General features: G+C 38.1%; 1 protein-coding gene across 4 annotated transcripts in view; it reads left to right on the plus strand.

The window, feature by feature from the left end:
- VAV3 (vav guanine nucleotide exchange factor 3) overlaps nt 1-22,702 on the plus strand; it is a 180,887-nt gene that overhangs the window by 63,824 nt on the left and 94,361 nt on the right. For all 4 annotated transcript variants that reach the window (XM_069789456.1, XM_069789460.1, XM_069789459.1 and 1 more), the window contains exons 5-15: nt 3,943-4,051; nt 7,110-7,202; nt 7,303-7,371; nt 11,168-11,271; nt 13,328-13,427; nt 14,856-14,951; nt 16,604-16,672; nt 19,184-19,270; nt 19,725-19,810; nt 20,188-20,320; nt 20,646-20,755. In XM_069789456.1, the coding sequence (XP_069645557.1) occupies nt 3,943-4,051; nt 7,110-7,202; nt 7,303-7,371; nt 11,168-11,271; nt 13,328-13,427; nt 14,856-14,951; nt 16,604-16,672; nt 19,184-19,270; nt 19,725-19,810; nt 20,188-20,320; nt 20,646-20,755 (1,056 nt within the window). The remainder of the gene's footprint in view (nt 1-3,942; nt 4,052-7,109; nt 7,203-7,302; nt 7,372-11,167; nt 11,272-13,327; nt 13,428-14,855; nt 14,952-16,603; nt 16,673-19,183; nt 19,271-19,724; nt 19,811-20,187; nt 20,321-20,645; nt 20,756-22,702) is intronic.

Raw genomic sequence — 22,702 nt, forward strand, 5'->3', positions numbered from 1 at the left:
GTGAGAGCTTATCTGAATGATTGCAATACATTTATATATGTAAGGAAGCATGTTTCATAGAGGGTGCTGGTAGCAAAGTAAATCATGAATGTGTTTTTAAATTATCTGTCTGTACTATGAGAAAGCTTTCATAAAAGTACAATATCAGTTGTAAGGGACCCAAGGAAATTGTCTTGAACTTGCAGAGAAAATGCATGTTTGGATCATAATTCAAGTGGGTCGTTTCCCTAAAGTCAATGAAATTCTTTGTATGAGTGCATTTACCTCTCTGGGTATGTGTTTGCAGGATTATTAATTTTTGCCAGTTTTCACATTGGCTTTGAGGTGCAAGTAAGATAGCCATGAACATACTGTATAGTATTGAGCGGTAGACTGCAGCTTTATTTTGCAGACTGGTGAGATAAATACATCTGGGCATAAAAACTGTGAGGAAGAAGTACTCTTGTACCCTATGGCTAGGGTCTCTCAAGATCCATTAGGAATCATGTTGGACAAGAGCTTGGATCAGAGTTCACTGTCCCAAAGCTCCAAGTTCACCAGCACTCATCCTCACTAGTGCTCATCTGGCTCTATATTGGCTCTGGCCACATTGTATGTCACTTGCTGTGATGTGGTTGAAGTAGCTGCTGTTCACACTGCAGATTTGTTTCTTTACTGCCTATAAAGAAGGGAAACCCCACCATGGATGGCATTATTCAATTTATCACGTTCCCTGCAAAGCTCATCCTTGTCTCCTGCAGGTGATGGGCTGTCTCATAGATAGCTGCTTTTCACTCTGTGTAGCTGAACATGCAGAAGGTAGAAGTTGCAGACTCCTCTGAGACTCAAGTGGGCTAGACTTGATGTCCTCATCACTTAGTGGTGGCATTAGCACTGTTTGAAAATAACATTTATATCGGTTTTTAAATAGGTACGTGAATTCTGTACTCGGAGACAGTTTTAATTTAAAAAAAAAAGTTAACAAATCATACCAAAGAAACTGCGATTCATAACTTTTATTTTTTTTGCATCAAATTACAAATATTATTCACTGAAATTTGATACTTACATCCTGTCTCAATTGTGGAGGAAGCAATTCAAGAAGTACTCTCTCCATAAGAAACAAAAGTGCCAGTGAATGATGCAAATGGCCCACATTTTTTAGAATCTCTTAATTACTAAGTGTATTTGACTAAAATTAACTTAAATGTCCCTGAGTTTAAATGGTGTCTAAAGAATTTAGAGTGAATGCAAAGCTTTTTGTCAGAAAGAGCTGTAGTAGTTAAAATTTTTCTATCCTTACTCTGCCTTTTTGCCAGCTTTTGTTCCCTGGAGCATAGGTGGTAAAAGGGAGGGTGTCAGCTGCATCTGATACAGCTGCTAGTGTTCAATGTGAAATGCTAGCACACCATCATCACTGGTGCAAGCTGAAATGTTAGACTACCCTGGAGCACCTGAGCTTTCTATTGCTCCTGGGGCATGGTATCTGTTGGAAAAGGAAGGGAGTTTCCTGTTGAATCCCCCAAATAATTTTTTTTTTTTTAATCATTCCATCTATTGAAACTTGCAGTGCTTGCTAACTTTATCCTTCTGATCTCCTTGATTTAAAAAAAACCAAAACCAAAACAAACAAACCCCCTCATATTTAATGAGAAATAAAAAATTCACTTGGTTTCTCTATATAGTCCTGACTATAGACATAGTGACTTTGTCTGGCATTTCCAAGTAATTCATGTGGCAGCTGTGTTGGTAGCAATTCTCATTAATTTTGATTTCTTCAAAATCATTAGTCTCTGCCAGTAAAGCTTCTGATGTCCTTTTCTTGAGTACTGATGATCCACTTACAGAACTGGTTGTCCTTTCTTGTTCTTGTGGACCGATCCTCAATTTGTTTTTCACTCTGAAGGATTTCAGTGCTGTTTTCTAACAGTAAAAATCTCAAAATTATCAGAACATCTGATGAAGTTTCTGTATTATTATGACTTGTGGTGGGTTGACCCTGGCTGGACACTAGGTGCCTACCAAAGCTGCTCTATCCTCCCCTCCTCAGCTGGACAGGGGAGGGAAAATATAACAAAGGGCTCGTGGGTCAAGATAAGGACAGGGAGAGATCACTCAACCAATTACCGTCACGGGCAAAACGGACTCAACAAGGGGAAAGTTAACTTAATTTGTTATCAGTCAACCAGAGCAGGGTAATGAGAAATAAAACCAAGTCTCAAACCACCTTCCCTCCACCCCTCCCTTCCTCCCAGGCACAGCTTCACTCCTGGATTCTCTACCTACCCCCTCCAGCAGCACAGGGCGACGGGGAATGGGGTTTACGGTCAGTTCATCCCACGTTGTCTCTGCCGCTTCATCCTCTTCAGGGGCAGGACTCATCACGCTCTTCCCCTGCTCCAGCGTGGGGTCCCTCCCACGGGAGACAGTCCTCCACAAACTTTTCCAACATGGGTCCTTCCCATGGGCTGCAGTTCTTCAAGAGCTGCTCCAGCATGGGTCCCATCCACGGTGTGCAGTCCTTCAGGCACAGACTGCTCCAGCGTGGGTTCCCCACGGGGTCACAAGTCCGGCCAGAAAACCTGCTCCAGTGTGGGCTCCGGTCTCCACGGGGCCACACGTGCTGCCAGGAGCCTGCTCCAGTGTGGGCTTCCCACAGGGTCACAGCCTCCTTCGGGCACCCACCTGCTCTGGCATGGGGTCCTCCACAGACTGCAGGTGGATATCTGCTCCACCATGGACCTCCCTGGGCTGCAGGGGGACAGCCTGCCTCACCAGGGTCTTCCCCACAGGCTGCAGGGGAATCTCTGCTCTGGCGCCTGGATCATCTCCTCCCCCTCCTTCTTCACTGACCTGGGGGTCTGCAGGGTTGTTTCTCTCACATGTTCTTGCTCCTTTCTCCAGCTGCCATTTCTGTGTCTGCCACAGCTTTTTTTCCCTTCTTAAATATGTTATCACAGAGGTGCTACCACTATTGCTGATGGGCTTGGGCTTGGCCAGCGGTGGGGTCGTCTTGGAGCCGGCTGGCATTGGCTCTGTCGGACACAGGGGAAGCTTCCAGCAGCTTCTTACAGAAGCCACCCCTGTAACCCCCCCACTACCAAAACCTTGCCACACAAACCCAATACATGACTGCACTACTTTGAGTATCTTTTAGAGTTCTTTTGTAGACATACCCTAAGAAATGTGGGTGAAAGAGATATTACGGGCTTGATATGGTCCTAGTGCAAAGTAGGCAAAACTCCAGCAGGACTGACTAATGAAGCTGAATTAGCTGAGGGTGGAGTTGAGCATTGACTTTATCCTGAGGTGTTTCTGTAACTTGGGTAATAGGAGGACACTTCTTGTGTATACTTTATTTTGTTGAACTGTCTGATTTTTCAGTTTGAAAGGTTGCTTTTTTCTTTTTTGGGTAGCTGGAGGTTGCAATGAGTTGATCAAGATACTGGCTTATGGTATGGAGGTACAGACTCTCAGCTGCTGGCTCTGCAGTCTTTAGTGTATTTTACCCCAGATAATCCTTCCTTTAGGCAGGAAGGAGACCTGTACCAGTGTCTCGCATCTCAGTGTAGTGGGATGCCAGGCAGTAAGGAGAAGCAGTTCGTCTTCACTGGATATGGTGGGAAAAGGCACTAAGAGAAGAAAGCAGCTGGATGGTACCTCATGACAAAACTGTCCTGACAAGCTGCTTTCAGTGCCTGGTTTAGTTCCTGTGTGGTTCTAAATTCATGCAGTCTTCAGTGTTGTGTCGATTTCGTATAATCATATTTTAAATGCATTGAGGAAAGAAAATTAATGCACTTAATGAGTTATTTTCATTAGATAGTTCTATTAATTAATCTCTTTGTTTACTGTAGAAATCTTTTCCTATGAGGAGTGGTCCCTTGCAGAGCTGATGGTAATTTGCCAGCACTGCACAGCTTTTTTTTTTTTTCTTCTTTTTTGATTGTCTTTTCCTTTCAGTGAAACTGGTGTTGATGAAGATGAGGAGTTGTATGATTGCGTCTATGGAGAAGACGAAGGTGGGGAGGTTTATGAAGACCTGATGAAAGATGAAGCAGCACAGCAGCCTGTACGTTTTCCAATTCCTAGCTATTTTCGAACAATAGCAGTTACATTTTTGAAAGTTAAGATTTGTGAAATTATCTCTTTATAGCTAGTTTCACTGAAACTTCATTCATGCTCAGTTGCATCCGGAGCTGTCATGTGCAGTGCATTATCTCCTGTGTAAGATTTTGCAGGCTGTTTTAGCAAAGGGTTGAACCTTAACTACGGTAATTTTTTTGAAAGAAATGTAATTTTAAAATCAAATACAATAATCACTTATTTTGTTAAGTTTGCCAGTTATGAATAGTAAGATTTACCAGCTATTTTAAGAGCTATTAAATTAACTGCTTGCTTCAAAGTGTCCTACTTCCAAAATTAAGTTATAATATTATGAAATGCTGTTGTTTCAACCATAATTTGGGCAACTCATCTAAAGAGGACAACTGATAATTGTTTCATACCAATGAAATTCCTGCTTATTCAACCATGTAACTTTTGTTGATCATTAGGTTGGTCTTGCTGAGAATGACTTAAGTAGCTTATTTACTTTATTATATAAAGGTACTATGGTCAGTTTTCAAAACTGTCTTGAAAAAAAAATCTAAACTTAGGCAATAAAATTTACTTGCAAATTGGGAGAAACCCTAATGTACTTGTCTGCTCTTCCTCAGAGATGTCCTTTCTGATCTGGAAAATGTTAGTCTGTGGCCATGACAGGATATGTTTTTTAGGACAGTTGTTTTCTTCCTCTATATTGACATGAACATATGTTATGCTTCCTGTTGTCTTAAGTTGGAAAATTGCCTTTACTTTTCCATATTGCTTTTTAGTAATATAGCTACATGAAGAACTGAGAAATTCAAATAGCTAGTGTGATTTGTGTTCTCTGTTTTTATGGTGATTCCCCAGAGTTACCACTATCTTGTCTTTGGGAGATCACTGCCTTGTTTTAATCTCTATTGTTTTGAGTATAACAATATTGTTTTCAAGCCTGTTTTTCTGTTAATACAAAATCCTGCAGGTAGTGCATTTATATCAAGGATGAAATAAGCAGAAAGTTATGTTAGTTTTTCACATTTTGCTTAATTTTGTTTACCTCCTAAAGTTTAGATTATTCAATGAAAGCCAAATTAAAAATTGAGTTGAAAACACTGTTTTATATCTAATGAAGTCACATTCACTTGCAGGCAGGATGCTTTAGAAAAGTGTTTGAATCATAGGAAAACTTTATTGTGATCTTGGTTCTGAGTTTTTATTTTAAACTTAAACTCAAAATGCGTTGAGTTTTGGGTTTCACATAATGAGCGTGGGTGCCTTTTTTTTTTTTTTTTCCTTCAACTGTAACAGTGGTAATCTCTGGCATTTGATAGTGTGTAAATTTTCTCTGATTCTTTTTTTCCTGATGCAAATGTCACTTGCGTATGTGTCTCTAAACAAATGATTAATATAGCAATCGGAACTCTCACATTCTAATTTTAGTTGCTTCTTAGTCTAGATAATTTAGATTGAACAGACTTGTATTTGTTTCTTATGGAAAGTAAAGGAAAAGTGAAAACATCGTACAGTAAAATATTTTTTTCCACAACATGTAATGAATGGAGACATTACAATTGTTTTGCTGTGACAGCTTTCTTGAATGTGGTAATTATTTCTGGTTTGTGATTATTTACTCTCAGGTTTATAAATATACTGCATGATAATGTGACAATTTTGTGCAGTTCCTTCATTTGAATCCTGCGTGAGAATTCCTTGCATATGAAGACACTAGCGCAGGACAATCTTCAAGTAGATTTTTAAAAGAACCCAATACTTTTCAGATTCTCCAGTAGCAGCCAAAATACTATGCATCTCCCTCATCCTTGTTTTATCGTCATTATCTTGCAAAGTAAACTGTTCCGCTAAATTTTCTCTAGCAATAGCTGACCTTCAAAGGCAATTTTTCTCACTTGTACTGGTATTTGCACATTATTTCTTATTTCCTCTCTCGTTTTGTTTATTGCACTCAAATTCTTGATGTTTGTGGTACAGATAGAAAACCAATATGTCAGTTTCTGCCAAAAGTGCCTGTGTGAATGATCTGTTTGGGTTAGGTGAGCACAAAAGTGAAGTCAATGGTTTTAAGCGGAATCCTAGGATTTTGTTTGCATTTCTTAACCCCCCACATTTTGCAAATGGATATAAGCTCCTATTGGGTACAACAACTTCTGTATTGGTGCAAGTACTGCAAGCAATTTGAACAGTATTGAGCTCAGTAAGTTAAAGGTGAAAAATAACTAAAAGCCTGAATAATGTCAAATTCTAATACTTTATTGAGATTAACTCTGGTTAACTGTGACAGCGCCTGCTTCCCCCTGCCAACAAATTTGGGAATAAATGATAGATTTTTGAGATGAGGCTGATCATCAGATGATGCTCATTAAGTACATCTCTACTGGTAATGACAGACTGTATTTTTGCAAAATGGTTACTTCTGTCTGCAGCTGATAAGGATGGTAATTTAATGTTTGTTGTGGGAAAATTAAAAACTGCAGCAGTTGGGTTTTAAAGAGTAATTTCTGAGATAATTTAGCATCTGGTAGATGTGAGAAGCCATGTTCCAGTTGCAGGAGCTGCTTGTAGAGTCACATGGAGACAGAGAGAAGCGCAAAGGAGATATGTCAAAACAGCAAACAGAAGTGTGAACAGTGATGAAGTACAAAGTTACTTACATGATTTAGCCCCATTAAGTTTAATGGAATTATTAAGTGCTGAGTATTTTAACTAAGATTTCTCAGTCTGGATGTAAATTAAATGTGACCTTGTATTTCAGCTTCCGAAGTACATGCAGAGAGTTCAGCGTTTTATGTCTAAACATTAACTTTTCATAATGCTCCTTTGATGCTGAATTTTAGTAAAACTCTTAAAGTCATCAGCTAATTGAACATTAAAATATTCTTGGTTAATGCTATCATCTTTGGAGGCTGCAGTACTCAGAAAATTTCAGGAAGCAGTTATCCTAATTGCTTAATTCTAAACAAATAAATACATTTCTTATCCTTTGGGTACCTGTTAATGACTTAAACTTGACTCCACTGTAATTGCAGAAATATACTGAAAATGACATAAGAAGCTGTTGTCTTGCTGAAATAAAGCAAACTGAAGAGAAATACACTGAAACTCTGGAATCGATAGAGAAAGTAAGATACTATTTATAGAATTGTAACTTACGTATTTTTATAACAGTCTAGAAAATATAATGACATAGTCAATGTATATATAAATTCTTTTTCCTTGCAGTTTTTCATGGTGCCATTGAAAAGGTTTCTGTCAGCATCAGAGTTTGATACTGTTTTCATCAACATTCCTGTAAGTAATTGCATATTTAATGAACAGATAAAAGGTTCATAGCTGGTTATGATATATTTGTGTTGTATGTTACTGCACAAAATGATTATTTGAAATATGGTGCACAATGCATTTATGTAGGTATTAGGGTATTTGATAAAAAAGAATGTGTACGCTATTTTGGTTTTTTTTTTTTCTGCTTGAGGGAATAGGATAAGTGGTATTATCATGTCAGATAGTGAATGGTTATAAACTGGAGTATCTTTGACCCTTAGAAGCTAATAATTTATAGAAGATGGGAGGGCCATGAAGGTGATCAGGAGGCTGGAGCACCTCCCCTAGAGCATAGGCTAAGAGTTGAGGTTGTTTAGCCTGGGCAACAGAAATCTCTGGGGAGACCTTATAGCAGCCTTCTAGTACTTAAAGGGGGCCTACGGGAAAGATGGGAAGGGGGTCTCTTAGGAGGGAGTGTAGTGATAGGATGACAGGTAACAGTTTTAAACTGAAAGAGGGAAGATTTAGATTAGATATTAGGAAAAAATTCTTTACTGTGAGGGTGGTGAGACACTGGAACAGGTTGCCCAGAGATGCCCCATCCTTGAAGTGTTCAAGGCCAGGTTGGATGGGGCTTTGAGCAACCTGGTCTAGTGGAAGGTGTCCCTGCCCATGGCAGGGGAGGTGGAAATAGATGACCTTTAAGGTCCCTTCCACTCCAAATGATTCTATGATTCTAAAACGGGTTATCTTCCAATACATGCTGATATTTTAGTGATGGTACAAAGTTGTGACTGTTAGGTTGCCTACAACCATACGCTGAGTGGTTCTTTCATGAGGATTTCTGTAGCTACTCTGCAAATCCTTGTATCTACGCTGGCTCTGTCACCATTGAAGACATTTTGAAGTTAGGGTAGCTCGCAGTTTTGGATTCAGAATATGGCACTGGAAAGTATAAGGAATCCTCTGTGAAGTATCTAGGACACCTCTTTATTTGAAAGGTTTATTTGAAATCTTAAAGGTTTCTGTGATTATTACTTCGTTCCATTTATTTTTGGCCTAATCATAATAGTATGACAATTGACATATTTTTAGTTGATGAAAGTATTCAGCAGATGTCTTTATCTGACTTTAAAAGAAGACATCAGATATGGTGTGAAGCCTCTCTCAACAGACACAAATGAAAGGAATGTTCTTTTATGATGCACACTGTAAAGAAAGGGTCCCCAGAGTGTGGCCTATGGGCCATATCAAACCTTTATTGCCTGTGAAACATCACCTCTGTTTTGGCCATCTCTGGCATGTCCCACAGGCTCTCAAGGCTGTAGGAAGTGGTGTTGGGGATTTTTTTTTTTGTTCTGTGGGAACCTGTGTTAGTTGCTGTTCCAGCACCATCCTGACAGAAATTAAATTACAACAGTTATTACACTGATGATGATACCTGACACCTTGCAATGTTCGTCCCGCTATTACAGTTTTCAGTCTGAATCTCAATTGCTGTAATTTCCTCCTCTTTGAATATTAGTCTGAAATACTGCCGCAGACATCAGTAATCTACTTGTCGTGAAGTGTGTCAGCTGCCTGTAGAGATCCTTTGGCTTTTGAAAACAAATTTATATTCTGTCCTACATTAATGTTTCTTATATTCATCTCAAATAAGGCCCTGATGTGCCCTACCTAAGTTCCTGTAAACCTCTTTCCTAAGGCTCTGTATGCCCAGGCATGTTGACTTAAGTGCGTTGAAAAACCTAAAGCCAGCCAACGTGAAACACTGCACAGGGGTATAAAAAAGGCTTACATGCTGGAAAGGCTTACACGCTCTAACCACAAACTGGGAGGTCAGCCTATTCACTACTAGTTAAAGAAACGCAAGGGGATCAGATAAGAGGAGTAAAAAGAACAAAACCTGTTTATTTGAAACTAGGAAGACGTGTAGTAAACTGTTACATTTAGGCTGTTTTATTTTGTTTTTCATTATCAGCATTCAGTATTCTGCTGTTACAAGCTGGTGCTTATTTCTGACTCCAGTAACATTTCATAGGCATCCAAAAACATTAAAAGAGATATAGGGCTTGTCTAAGCCAAAAATGCATGCAAATGCTTTGTCTGCTCAGACCTTGTCTCTGTGGCAGTTCCTCAGCAGGAAGGCTGGAGGGCAGTGGAAGCTTGTTTTAAATTAAAAATAGCTGTTATGCAGAGCTCTACAGCAAACTGCAATGTGGAGAGCAAGTGTGGTGTTCTCAGAACAGGATGAATTTGCCTCTGTTAAAGGGTTGTGGTGAAGGATCAGTGCTTTAGGGTGATGGTATATTCCTTATATAGATTCTGAAAGATGCTTGCTGGACAAAATCATCTGCTGATGTCAAAATATATTTCATTTTTAAGAACCTCCCCTCCTGGCCCCCAAACCACCCCAAACGACTCACCAGTCTAAAGAGAGTGCCCTTCATTAGGGCTCAGATTTCAAAATTCTGGCCTATAAAATGTATGTATGGCTCTATGTGTGTATCTCTGTATGTATATTTCTATGTATATATATGTAGACATAGATGCATTTGTATGTACATCTGTCTATATACATGTGCACACATACATAGATGCATTTGTATGTACACCTATGAATGCATTTGAATTGAGACGTATATATGGACATACAGAGGGAAAGAGAGATGGAAGTACATGTAACATACTGAATTTGTTTGAACTTTCATTAACTGCTAATGTTGCTAACATCAGTTTAATTTAAAACTTGGTTTTGAATTGGAGATAGAAGCTTAAAAAGACGTTTTGTCCCCTTAGTATTAAGCTGTTTTTCAGGGGTGTTGCTTAGTTGAGTCCCTGTGCACTCCTGAGAAAATGTGCTCCTGCAATATATTAACTGGGAAGCATTTCTATAATAACATCTTTGTCTGGTGCAACTTAAGATACTGAGGATATGGCCATACAATTGCTAGCAACGGAATTTGATGTGTTTTAAGTTTTTGCTCCCTCACCTGTGATGTGATTGACCTCATATGTACTCTTAGTTTCATCAGAGTGAAGTTAAATGTTTTCACTTAGTTCACAACTCAGTATTGCATATTATTTTTGTAGTATGTCATTTACTGCATTAAACCATCTTCAATGGCTTTTTCTTTAAACAGTACTCTGTTTTTCAGTGCAGTGGTCTGTATGCTTCCTACAGTCAGTTACCCTGATTTCAAAACTTTTTAACCTGCTTTGACTTAATTTCTTGTGACTTCTTTGACAGTATCCATACAGTATTAAGGCTGATGAAATCTCCTATAGTTGCTTACAGATTTTTGTATAATAGTGAACAAGTAAGGTGAGTTACTACTATACTCAGGGAGCAAATCTTTCTGTAATATTCTTGCCTTTCAGCCATTAGTTGCCTGCTGTATTGGGAAACTCATTATGACTGCAGTTAACTTAGCACTAGAACATCACTAATTGACCAATGTAATGTACAAAACTAATTTTTCACAGCTCAGGGACATGAATCATTACTTTATCTTGTCACTAAAGCATTTACTTGACTTGCTTAATTTTAAAATTATCATTATAAAATGAAGATGAATTAACAGTGCACGTTCCAAGCTAGAATAAATTAGTCTCTAATAGGTAGTTCTTGGAGTTTCGTTTTTCTTGTCGCACTGTATGGAAGATGTGGCAAACCTTGAAATTAGGTTCTACACTCAAATGATCTGTTTTCCGATTTATTGAAATTAATGTGTCTAACATGAAATAATTTATTTTTATATTCAAAGCTTTAAGTTGTTCTGTTTTTAAAAAACCTTTCCCCCTCCCCATTACTGTTTTTAAGGATTTGGTGAAAATTCACAGGAGTCTAACACAGGACATCAATGATTCTATTGTTAACAAAAATGATCAGAACCTATATCAAATTTTTATTAACTACAAGGAAAGGTAAGATTTATGCACTCTTACTAATTGTGATAACCTCTGCTCAATTTGGGAAAATATTTTGCCATATTTTTATTCAACGAATATTTCTGAAACAGGATTGAATTTGATTTCAGTATACTTACTAAGCTAGTATTTGGTGTTTTGAGCCTGGAAGTCAAAATGGAACCGATTGCTATATGAGCCCTCCCTCTTCTTACCCCCAGTTTTGGCAATATTGTTACATAGACAGGTAACATCTGCATTTTGAACAAAACTTAAATAGCTTATTTTGCGCAGCATTTTTTTCATGTAAATAATCCCAGATATTTTATAGCATGTACCCGTATTGTTTAACAGATAAAATGTTATAAAAAAGGAAGAAGGGGCAAAATAAGGCAAGGATATATATAAAGCCTATTCCAGGTTCAAGAAAACAGAAGAAGTCATAACTTGAAAGACGGGAAAGCAGGTGCAAAAGAGAAGAGAGAATAGACTAGGGTCTTACCCTACCCTGCAGTCAAAGGTGCAACAGTAAAGAAAGCATGCTCTAGCTTCAAACTGTGAAAAACAGCCAAGCTGATAACAGGGTAGCTGTGGCAGCATGCCATGCCCTGTAGGCTAATTGCCAATTTTTTTACCCACCTTTTCAGATTGTTTTTTCTGCCAGCACTGAACAGCTGTTGGACTGTATAGATGAACTTACATGCCTGTGGTACTTAGCTGAAAAACACTTGTACTGAGGGCTACAGTACTGACCTACCTTGACGTAACCCTTGGGTTGTGGTTAAAAATTAGTTCCTTCTGGGACCGGAGTGGGAAAGACCTGTGGGAGCTAATTGGATTTGCTTGAGGGAGATGGGGAAGGAGGACTGTTGCAGTAATAAGAGGCTTGTGAGAAACTGGACAGCAGCATCCAGAAAACATTAGAAAGGAGAGTTGTTTTCTGAGGGAGGAGGGTGTTCCAGCCTGCCCATAAACAGTCTTACCTTCAGAGACTCTCTGTCTAAGCTTTCATGTTGGAGAGGAACATAGTTATTTCCCAGGCTGTTAGACTTTCTGCTGCTGTAGGAGGGAATTAGGGGACAAGAAGTTGTTCTGTAAAATGCTTATCTTTCAAAAGTAGTTCTGAAATGTGTGCTAAAAGGGGAAAAAAGGACACTGAGAAGAAACCTCAAGTTTATATTATACAAAAAGGAAACAGATGGAGGTAGACTCAGTGTCTTAACCATGTAGTGATTAAAAGTAATCAGATGTGGTGTTAAATCAGTATCATCACTTCAGTTGTGAAAGAGGAATTAAAAAAAAAAAAAAAAGAAAAAAAGGTAAAGATTAGGCAAGAGAAAAAGAAATTTAGGACACCCCAATGGAAAGCTCATGGGGACCCCCAAAAAAGGGATTTGAAGCATCCAAAGGAACACCTCAAGAAATTTATGAAGAGGTGAAATGAAACAGCACACTTCGCAATGGGACTAGCAGAAAGAAACACTCCAAACAGGGGCAAGAAACTCCTGTCATAAAACCAGGCTCCTTCAAGAAGCATTGCTGCCCTTGACAACTATTGAAAATTTCTTAAGTTTTCATCCACTGTTATTTTGATCTGAGAGCTCACCGGATATAACCTGGTAGAAACTGTTGGAGATGGATCAGTCTGGGTAACCTACAAGTTTTTTAAAGGATAGCTGTAATTAATCCTGTTAAGCCTGCGTTACAGAATTTATTCACGACAACCTTGGAAATCTGCAGTGTTGTAAATACTACAGGCTGTTGTTCTGTTAAACAGCAGTTACGCTGCTTTTTAATGAGTCCTGTATTTATCAGAACATATACATGTGAATATTAAAGGAAATTGCAATGATTTTGTAGCATTTTGAAGTAGATCAAAATTTTGTTCTCCTGAATATTCTTTCTTGTATTCATGTTGCCCATTGAAGTCTGTGGCTAAATCCTATCCTTGTTTATTTAGGCACTGCTCCTTTTGAAAGGAGGATTGTTAACAATGTATTTGTGAAAAATGATCAAGGATTGTTCTTAAATAAGCACATGTTCCTTTTATTCTTTATCTCTTGCTTTGATTTAGATTGGTTATTTACGGACACTACTGCAGTCAAGTGGAGATAGCGATATCATGCTTAGACAACATCTCTAAGACAAAAGAGGATGTTAAATTGAAGTTAGAGGTATCAGTATTTTTTTAATACATATATATATATACATACATATATAAAACCACCTATATATGTTTCTATGTATATGCCCTGTTTTCATCCAGGTCAAAAACTTTATGATGGAAAAACTAGCTGGACTGATACAGGCATGTGTTTCTCTTCCTTTTTTTTTTTTTTTGGAGCCTCTGATCAAATGAATATGTGAGCTGTTGCAGTACACATCCTGGCACTGAAGTGAATGGAGTTTTGCCACTGACATCAGTATGGTTAGGAGTGTTTTTGGGAAGTGATCATCAGTGATACCCTTCTGTTTATCGTGACACTTCAGCTGAGAACACAGAATTGCAGAATCAGTCAGGTTGGGAGGGACCTCTATGCTGAACAAGCCCTGGTCCCACAGCCTCACAGGGTTTGCTGTCTGCCACGACCCCCGTGTCCTTTCCAGCAGAGCTGCTCCCTAGCTGGTCAGCCCTCTGGGTTAGCATGTCCCTGGTTAGTACATAACAGGTGAAGGACATTGTCTTCACCTTGTTGTCTTCATGCGAGGTTCCTGTTCGACATGCTGTGAAGAGTGTCACCTACACCCTCCAATCTGGTGTTGCCTGCAGACTTGCTGTGGGTGTCTTCTGTCTTTTCCTGCAGATCATTGCTGAAGATATTAAAAGAGAGGGGTCCCCCTCCCTCAGGGGACAGACCCCTGAGGAGCTCTACTTGCAACTGTCTCTCAGGTAGTATAGGAAACATTAGTCACTGCTCTATTTGAGCCTCACAATTTAGCCAGTTTTTCATACACCTAGTAGATAGTTCATCTGGAGCATAACATCCCAGCCTGGATATCAGGATGCTGTGGGAGATGATGTTGAAAGCCTTAGAAAAGTCAGGGTAGACTCTCCCCACCCATTCACAGGTCTAGCCACTTCATTGTGGAAAGCAGTCAAGTAGGTCAAGCGTTGATTTACCTGTGGTGGATCCATGCTGGATATTCCCAGTCACCTTCTTCATGTGCCCAGAAATTGCTTCCAAGAGGACTTGCTTCATAATTTTTGCAGGGGCTGAAGTGAGACTGGCCTGTAGTTTCCAAGATTATCTTTTGCTTTTTTTGAAAATAGATGTAATATTTTCTGCCTTCACTGTGCTTATAGGCAATGTTGGGGTTTTTTTTTTTAATTCAATGGAATGCCTAATTTCTGTTGTCTTTGTGATGTTTATTCTACTCCTTCTCATTCTGTTGAAATATCTAAGAACAAGTGTCTAGACCCAGTTATTTTTTTGCTTAGCTATCATTGCCATATCAGCTGTTTTCCTTCATTTCGTTGATATTATTTATCTCAAGCTTAATATAGTTGGTTGGCCCATATATCACTAAATTTTCATATATATCACTTGAATATTTTTATTTTCTAACTCTCTTGTCTTGTTCTTTCTTCTGCTTTGAACTAGGAATGTTCCAAGAGGGCCAATAATGGGAAATTTACATTGCGGGATCTTTTAGTGGTTCCAATGCAGAGAGTGCTAAAATATCACCTACTGCTCCAGGTATTTTATTTTTGAAATTTAAGGGGGCTGAGAGCAAAACTGTGATTGTTTATCACTAGTGGATTGTAAGAATGAGAGCTAAAGGTCTTTATCAAAAGGACGTGATTGACATTTCCATAGGTTTGAGGCTGATTTGTTATGAAATAAACTCCAGTCAAGTGCAGGTTTTCTTACAGAAATCATTCCTCAGAGCTGAAGCATATCTGGGGAAAAAAGAATAAAACACAATTGTTTCCTCAGTATCTGAACCTATCATTCTTGCTATGTTTAAAATGGTTAGTTGTACCAAACTATAATCATGGTATTTTGAAATGTGAGCCATTACCCTCCAAAAGAGGAAGCTGGACCATACTACAGCATACTTTTAAGATACTTCTTTGCTGTCATAAATTACAATAAAGCCATATTTATTTTGAAATGCTTCTTGTTATAACCCACAAAGCATTAGCTTTGCAGTTAGTCCTGTAATAAGGGTGGAGAGTCTTATAAATTTAATTTGATAGCTGTGCCAGGAGACTCATTAATTCAGCTGCAAAGAAATATATTACTATATTAGACTGTCAACCCTGCTGATGCTTGTAAAATGTCATTTTAAAAAGATCTTCTATTTGTATGTGAAGCATAATGTTGACTCAGCAGAGCAACATGCGTTCTGTAATGTTAAATTTTTGGAAGTATTTCTATAAATGTCATCAATATTTTGATCAATGGAAAATTGGAAAAAACAAAATGAATGGTAAACTGCTTTTAAAAAAAAACCTTAGGAGATCTGAGTCATGATTTTATAATCAACCTGTATATTATGAAAAGATGATATACAATATGTCACTATGTTGTGTGACACTAGTATACATTGTACAAGAAAAATATTTTATAGACTTTGAAAGAAAAAAAATCCAGTAAATTATTAGAATTGTAATATGAAGTATAAGTACTTATTCCTTCATTTCCTATGATTTTAGCAAGTTACTATGTTAGCCGAAATATATAATTCTCAAATTATAAAGAACAAATAACCTGTTTCCCAAGAGGTTACTCTTTCACTTCATAAAAACCTAAAAAGCCCTTTTATTTTCCATATGGGAAATGGCTAAAAAAATTCTTTAAACATTCACTTTTGATTTAAATATGTCTTCTGAGTCAGCTTTATCTTAGGCTTAATGAGACAACGACTTCTTTTAAGCAGTGCACAGTTTAGCTGAGATTTTATTGCCAGCATACATCTCTCTCAGCAGACAAGTGCAGGCTTTGGAATGGGGTTATACACTGTATAGTAATGTGTAAATGAACTCTAGTGTTTACCTGCGCTTTCAGCGCACATGTACAGTAATGATCTGATTTGGCAAGTTTTAAGTGCTAGACAGACCAAATTAGTGATGGTTTATTATCGGCTAAAGTCAGTGTTCAGGCTATACAGCAGTTGTTCTTAAACACTTGCCAATTATCTGTTTGCCGTAGTCCCCACTCAGTTATAGGTTACTAACTGTGGGGATGAAAATGTGAATTATGTTGGGTTGTATTTTCTGGTTTTGGCTTTTTTCTTTTTTTTTTGGGGGGGGGTGGGTGGGGAGGTGGGGTGAGGGTGAGCAATGATAACTTCAATTATAAACTGACAGACAGTGGGTGAAAGGTTTTATCTGCTCTGTCCACAGGAGCTGGTAAAGCACACTACTGATCCCATGGAGAAGGCAAATCTAAAACTGGCACTTGATGCAATGAAGGTAAGTATTCATGGCAATGAAGTATTTATGTCTTTGTTGGCAGTTAAAATAGTAGCTCAGAACTGTATTTCCTGGGGGAGATAATCTTCACAGCAGATCAAACGTTTTCACAGGTCACTGTGAACTTTGTGAGTATGTCAGGACAAGTATATATAGTTCAGGGCTTTGCTCAAGTCTGGGAAGCAAGTTCAGTAGTTTTCTGAAGTGGACTGTTTATGAAATGGAACTTCCTTATTTCAGTTTACTTCTGTATCATTTTGCTGTCATAAAATGAGATGAAAAATAGGTGTTTCAATAACGTTGGTCTCGCTTCCAAAATTTAGGAATATTTGTACCACTGTAGGTCAATTCTAATCAAGGTCAGTAGTTTCCCAGTGAGATGAAGACAATTATTTTTCTTTACAAGACTTTTTTTTCCTGTCATCTTAATATGATCTCTGTGGCTTTACCTTTGAAAGCAGTAGTGTCTTTCTGGAGGTAGAATATCTGTCACTGTACGTTCACCTGCAGGTGGTACAAACAAATGCTTTGTGTATAGCTGTACTGCCTTATGTATAAGGTAATACATTATGCGTTCCTCTGCACTGCTTCAGAAATGAAGCACAGTTCTGCTTCAGCTGGCTTCACGGCATGAATCGTGACATTCATGTGCTGGAATTGTGAAACTTTTTCTATCCTTTGTTGGGAAAGGGGGAAAGAAGCCAACATGACATAGGTCATATCTCTTGTTGTAATATGTGTGGTCCATGGAAGTTAGTTTTGGGTCACACAGCTGTCTCATATTACGTGACTGTCTGCCTTGAATGGCTGGAATACAGACCAGCTCACAAATGAGATTTTGGTTCCCCTTTTTTGTTATCCGTTTTGTGCAGTGAATGTAGAGAGAAGCCACCATGATAATCTCCCACGGAAGGATGCCTGAAATGGGATGGCACAGTGTTGCTTCCATCTAGTGGCAAGCCATGCATCCTTGCTGCTGCTAACTGGCTAGGAAAATAACCTTGGTTTTTATTCCCTCCCACCTCCCTTTTTTCTTTCCCATTTGCTGGTTTGCTTCATTGGTTTTGGTGGCTGTTGGACTGAAAATAAAAGACCAATTAAGAAATCTCATGCCAGAGTGGCTGTGGCAGTTACGTGCTGGCTGGCAGGACATAACCAGCCAATTGAGAAAAAAACCCAAACACCAAAAATGAAACAAAACCCACTACTCCCCCCACCCACCCACAAAACAACCCAGATATGAGCATCTCCTCTTAAGGTTGCAGCATTGTTACCCTCCCGATGTACTGTATCCTCTTAAAATAGTCCCTGCCAGTGTAGTAGAAGTTAACTGTGCAGCATTGGTATGTTGCTTCTAAAAACCCTGGTGTACCTGCTCGAAAATCAAATGTCTTTCGAAAAACTGCCAGCAAAGTGGTACTTCCCCCCCAAGAAAGAAAATTCTAGGAAGCATTATGCTGTCAGATTTCTTTTAGCAGCAAGAAAAGAGGCTACTTCATTTTTACACTAACTCTTTCAAGACTTATGTGAGTGTATCCTGCACAGATTCATTTGGGAAGCTAGCATAATGATTGCAGCTATTCTTAGATTTTGATTAAAACTGTCTTAAAAAGAAGATGTACCTTTCTCCCACCCTCCAAATTTGTGACCATATTGAAGGGATACTGTAAAAGCAAGTTGTAAAGATCAGAATGTCTTTTCCAACTCCTGCTCTTGGCATCCCTGACCTTACCAATTACCACTCCTGCTCACTCCTCATCTGTAGCCATAAACAGAGATGCCCCAGCAAATTGTCACTATTACTCAAGCATGTTCAGAGCATTTTAAAGGCTGTAGTGAAATGTGTACAGTACATGTTCTGGTAAAGGGGACAATAATGATCTCAACCTGTGACTTCAGGCAGTACATCCCATTAAAGGCCCCTTTTAAAATCTGCTGCGTAATGGCTTCTCTCTGCGGTGCAACAGTAAGAGCAAGATCCTACTACTGGGGCAGTAGCTTCTCTCCTAATAAGCACACAGGCTTATGATACATTTACACCTTACATGCTGCTTTTGAGCTGCCTTACATACGTTTTCTACTATATGCTCTATTTACCTTCTGTCTTATTCTCTGATATTGGATGTTGTTGACTGCTTTTTTGGCAGTGTGCTGCATAAATTCCATTTCCGTCTTTAATCTTGAATATAAGCCATTAACAAAATTCAGAAAAAATCAGGCCTTTTTTACAATTTATTACATGTTTCCTTCTTTCTTACTACTCAATTTGTGCTTCAATGGATATGAGGAAGAAAGTTGTAAATACGATTGAAAATATGCAGAGGCTTTTTTCCTTCTTTATTTAGCCATGCATATTGGTAATTTTTGAACATAAAAGATATTTTTAAAAAAACCCTACTAAATATGCAGATAAGTCAAAGACAAAATTAGAAATAAATTTGCCAAAATGAGGTATTAAAGTGGTCTGTTATGGAAAACTCTTTTTTCTCCCTTTTTCTGTTGCTGCTGTAGGACTTGGCTCAATATGTAAATGAAGTAAAGAGAGATAATGAAACGCTCCGTGAAATTAGACAGTTTCAGCTATCAATAGAGAATTTGGTAAGTGATATTTTTCTTATACAGTTTTTAAATGACTTTTGATCAAATATATTGATAGATGTATTTTTTCCACATTTCAGATGAAATTATAGTACTCTTGGTAATATTTTAAGTGTAAGTATGCATTGCTTGGTTTAGAATGACATGAATATTAAAGTACAGAAATCTCTGCTATTTTAGGGTTCTGTCTGTAGTTAATATATATATTCGCATAGTTAAAGGTTTGTATTTGTACAGTGACTCAGGTGTTTTTGTAATGGGAAAAATTTTCCCATTTGAAGACAAAACTGGAATGGACCGATTCTTTACTGTAGATGGTGGTGAGGAAAAGATGTTGTTTTCAGGCCTGAAAAGTCCTTTTTTGGGGTAAAAGGAGTGAGTGGTCTAACATTTGAATGTGCTGTCATCTTGATGCTTTTGCTATATTGAATCATACATATTACTTCTGTTTCAGAATCATTCCCTCTTACAGTATGGAAGACCTCAAGGTGATGGGGAAATAAGGATAACTACATTGGACAAACGTGCAAGGCAAGACAGGTGATGGCATGACTTCTGGTGTTTGCTATTTAAAAGCCTGTAAAGTAACTCTCTTTTTAGATTTGAGGTCAGCTCAGTGATTCTTCAGAGTACTTTCCTGTCCATTCACAGAGCCTATGCACTGTTTACCAAGTGAATTTGCAAAGTGATTCATGGGAAGTTAGCTATTATGTTATCATCTAAGATCACCTAAGTCCCTTGCAAGTACTAAGTCTCTAGCAGAAGTACTTTCAGTGGGTTTTTTTTGTTTTGTTATTCAGTAGTTTAGTTGTTCACCTTCAAATTTTTAAGTGCCACAGGCAAAGTTGTGTAAAATAAGACTTTGGGTGTTGGCTTTCTGGAGTGTTTTTAACCTTCTTTATATTGTATTTTCATAGGCATATCTTCTTGTTTGATCTAGCTGTAATTGTTTGCAAACGGAGAGGTGATAATTATGAAATGAAGGAAATAATAGATCTTCAGAAATACAAAATTACAAATAACCCCACTACTGATAAAGAAAATAAGAAGGTAAATATTTCTTGCAAATTCATATAAAATATATATTTTTAGCAGCAATTTGAAACATTTTGCAGGACTTCAGAATGTATATACAATTTATTTACAAAGTTTTATGTTTTAAATGTAAGCTGGAGTGAATATTTAGGGATTTCAACTTTTTTTATTTTGATGTAATTGGAGTGTTTGAGTAAGTCATTCCTAAGTGAACACAATAATATGGTCTTGCTGTTCCCAAAATAAGGGAATTAAGGAATGTACAAATGCTTCTTTATTTTTTTTCCCTTTTCCTTTCTTCATAACTGATGACCTTTGTATTGCCAATCTTTTTATGCAGTGGTCTTATGGCTTCTACCTCATTCATATCCAAGGTCAAAATGGTTTAGAAGTTTATTGCAAAACTAAAGACTTGAAGAAAAAATGGCTTGAGCAATTTCAGATGGCTCTGTAAGTATATTTTTATTAAGGTAGAATCATGTTCATCACCACTGCAAGGATATCACTTCAGTTATGCTGAACTGCTTTCATGTTTACATTTTTTTAATACAGCCTAGTTAGCTATTGTATTTGACTTTTTGAGAAACAACTGACTAACATCTACATGAACAGACTATTTCCCTGAAACTCCTCTTGGAAAAGAAAGAGGGCACCCTAGGCTATGTATTACTTTCTAACTTTGCTGCTAGGACTGTTTTAGTAATACAGTCTTAAGCAACGAGGGGGAATATTAATTATTTTAGCAATAAATATCTAGCATAATAGTGACATTTTTTTCCTCTCCCATTTTTATTTTGATTAATTGAAATATATTTTTTGAAACGTGATGCTGATAATTTGAGAGGGGATCCTGGCATCTTTCATAGTGGCTTTTAACTAATTTATTTTTTAGTGTTTGGATCCAGTTGCTTGGCTTATTAAATTTAGTTTCAAAAGGCTGACTTTCTTTATATGTTTTCAGCTAAAAGAGGAGTTTGCTTTAGACTTATTGAAAAGTTGTTCAGATGCAGCACTGCAGATTACATTGTTGTTATGCAGCATGAGCTTTATTTCCATTTCTGATTCTTGTCAGAAAGAGAAACATGATTATTGACACCTCAGGTATTCTGATTAAATTTAAAACGTGAACAAGGGAATCGGATGACAAGGTGATGCTTGCTTTATGGTACAAAAAAGAAAGTGTGAGGGGGAGTGAGATACTCCCAGTGAAAATAGAGAGAGCGCCTTAATAAAGATTGTTTTGGATGTGATTGTAAAGGTATGTGGATTCAGAAAAAAGGCTATTAATGAGCTGGTATGAGTGAAACTTGCTCATAAACTATATATATGTTTTAAAATCTTAGTATGATGAGTGCTAATGATTTAAACGAAAACATTAGGGAGAAGAGCCTGGGCTGGATAGGTATTACAAGGCCTGCTTAGTAGGGTTCCCATCTTGCTGATTTTTATTGAAGGCAAAAATGGCATGTGTTTTGGCAAAAATTTCTGGGTAGCAGAGTGGGGGATGGGAAGACGTGTTTATTTGTATGTGTGTGGAAAGCTGAGTACTTTGCCTTTTTCTGTCCCTGTGCTCTCCCTGCTGCACTCGCTGTAATGTCGTTATTGATATTTACTTAAACACAGATAAAACGTGTATGAAAAGCATGAGGAACTCAGATTTATCAGCTTTAGCATTGCAACTATTGATCACTCTTCAGGTGTCCTGGCCCAGTGTACAAAGAAACCCAATCAAACAAAACAAAAGTCAGCCAGGGAGCTAAGGAGAGCAGTAAGAGAGCTATGTTTTTTCCCAGGAGCGTATCCTCAGTTCTTCCCAAACATTTTTATGGTTCCGTGCAGGACCCGCCCCCACCGCTGTGCATGTGGAGAGTGAGTGCAGCTGCATATCCTTACACAGTGTTAGGCACAGCCAGCGCTCATGAGCTGTTCATGAGCATGCCTTTGTGAGCAATGGTTTACTGCTGCTGGTTGCCTTATGTGAGCAGAACAAAACGGAACCTGAGGGGTTGACAAGTTAATGTGCTACTCTTTCCTCCTGGGCAGATGGAGTTGGTCGTTGAAAATGAGTGGTGGCATCAGCCTTGTCTTGCATGGATGTTTGTCTTTCTCGTAAACCCATACCTCTAGTTTAACCTCTTCCCGTGTGATTAAAGTCTGTAATGCAGAGGCATGGGAACTGGAGCAGAAGGATTGCTGCAGGTCAGGGCTGAGGTGCAACATGATATAGTGGTATTATTTGCATTGGGCAATGCTTTTGCTCCCTTATATTTATAACCACTACGATTGAAAACAATGGGGAACTTCTATGCTTTATGAAGTTTTTATACCTTTTCCCCAACTCCGTTACATGGATTTGACTTCATAGCATATTTCCCTTAGCAGCTCTCCTAGAATGTA

Source organism: Haliaeetus albicilla, chromosome 8 (assembly GCF_947461875.1).
Source record: "Haliaeetus albicilla chromosome 8, bHalAlb1.1, whole genome shotgun sequence".
NCBI classification, from domain to species: domain Eukaryota; kingdom Metazoa; phylum Chordata; class Aves; order Accipitriformes; family Accipitridae; genus Haliaeetus; species Haliaeetus albicilla.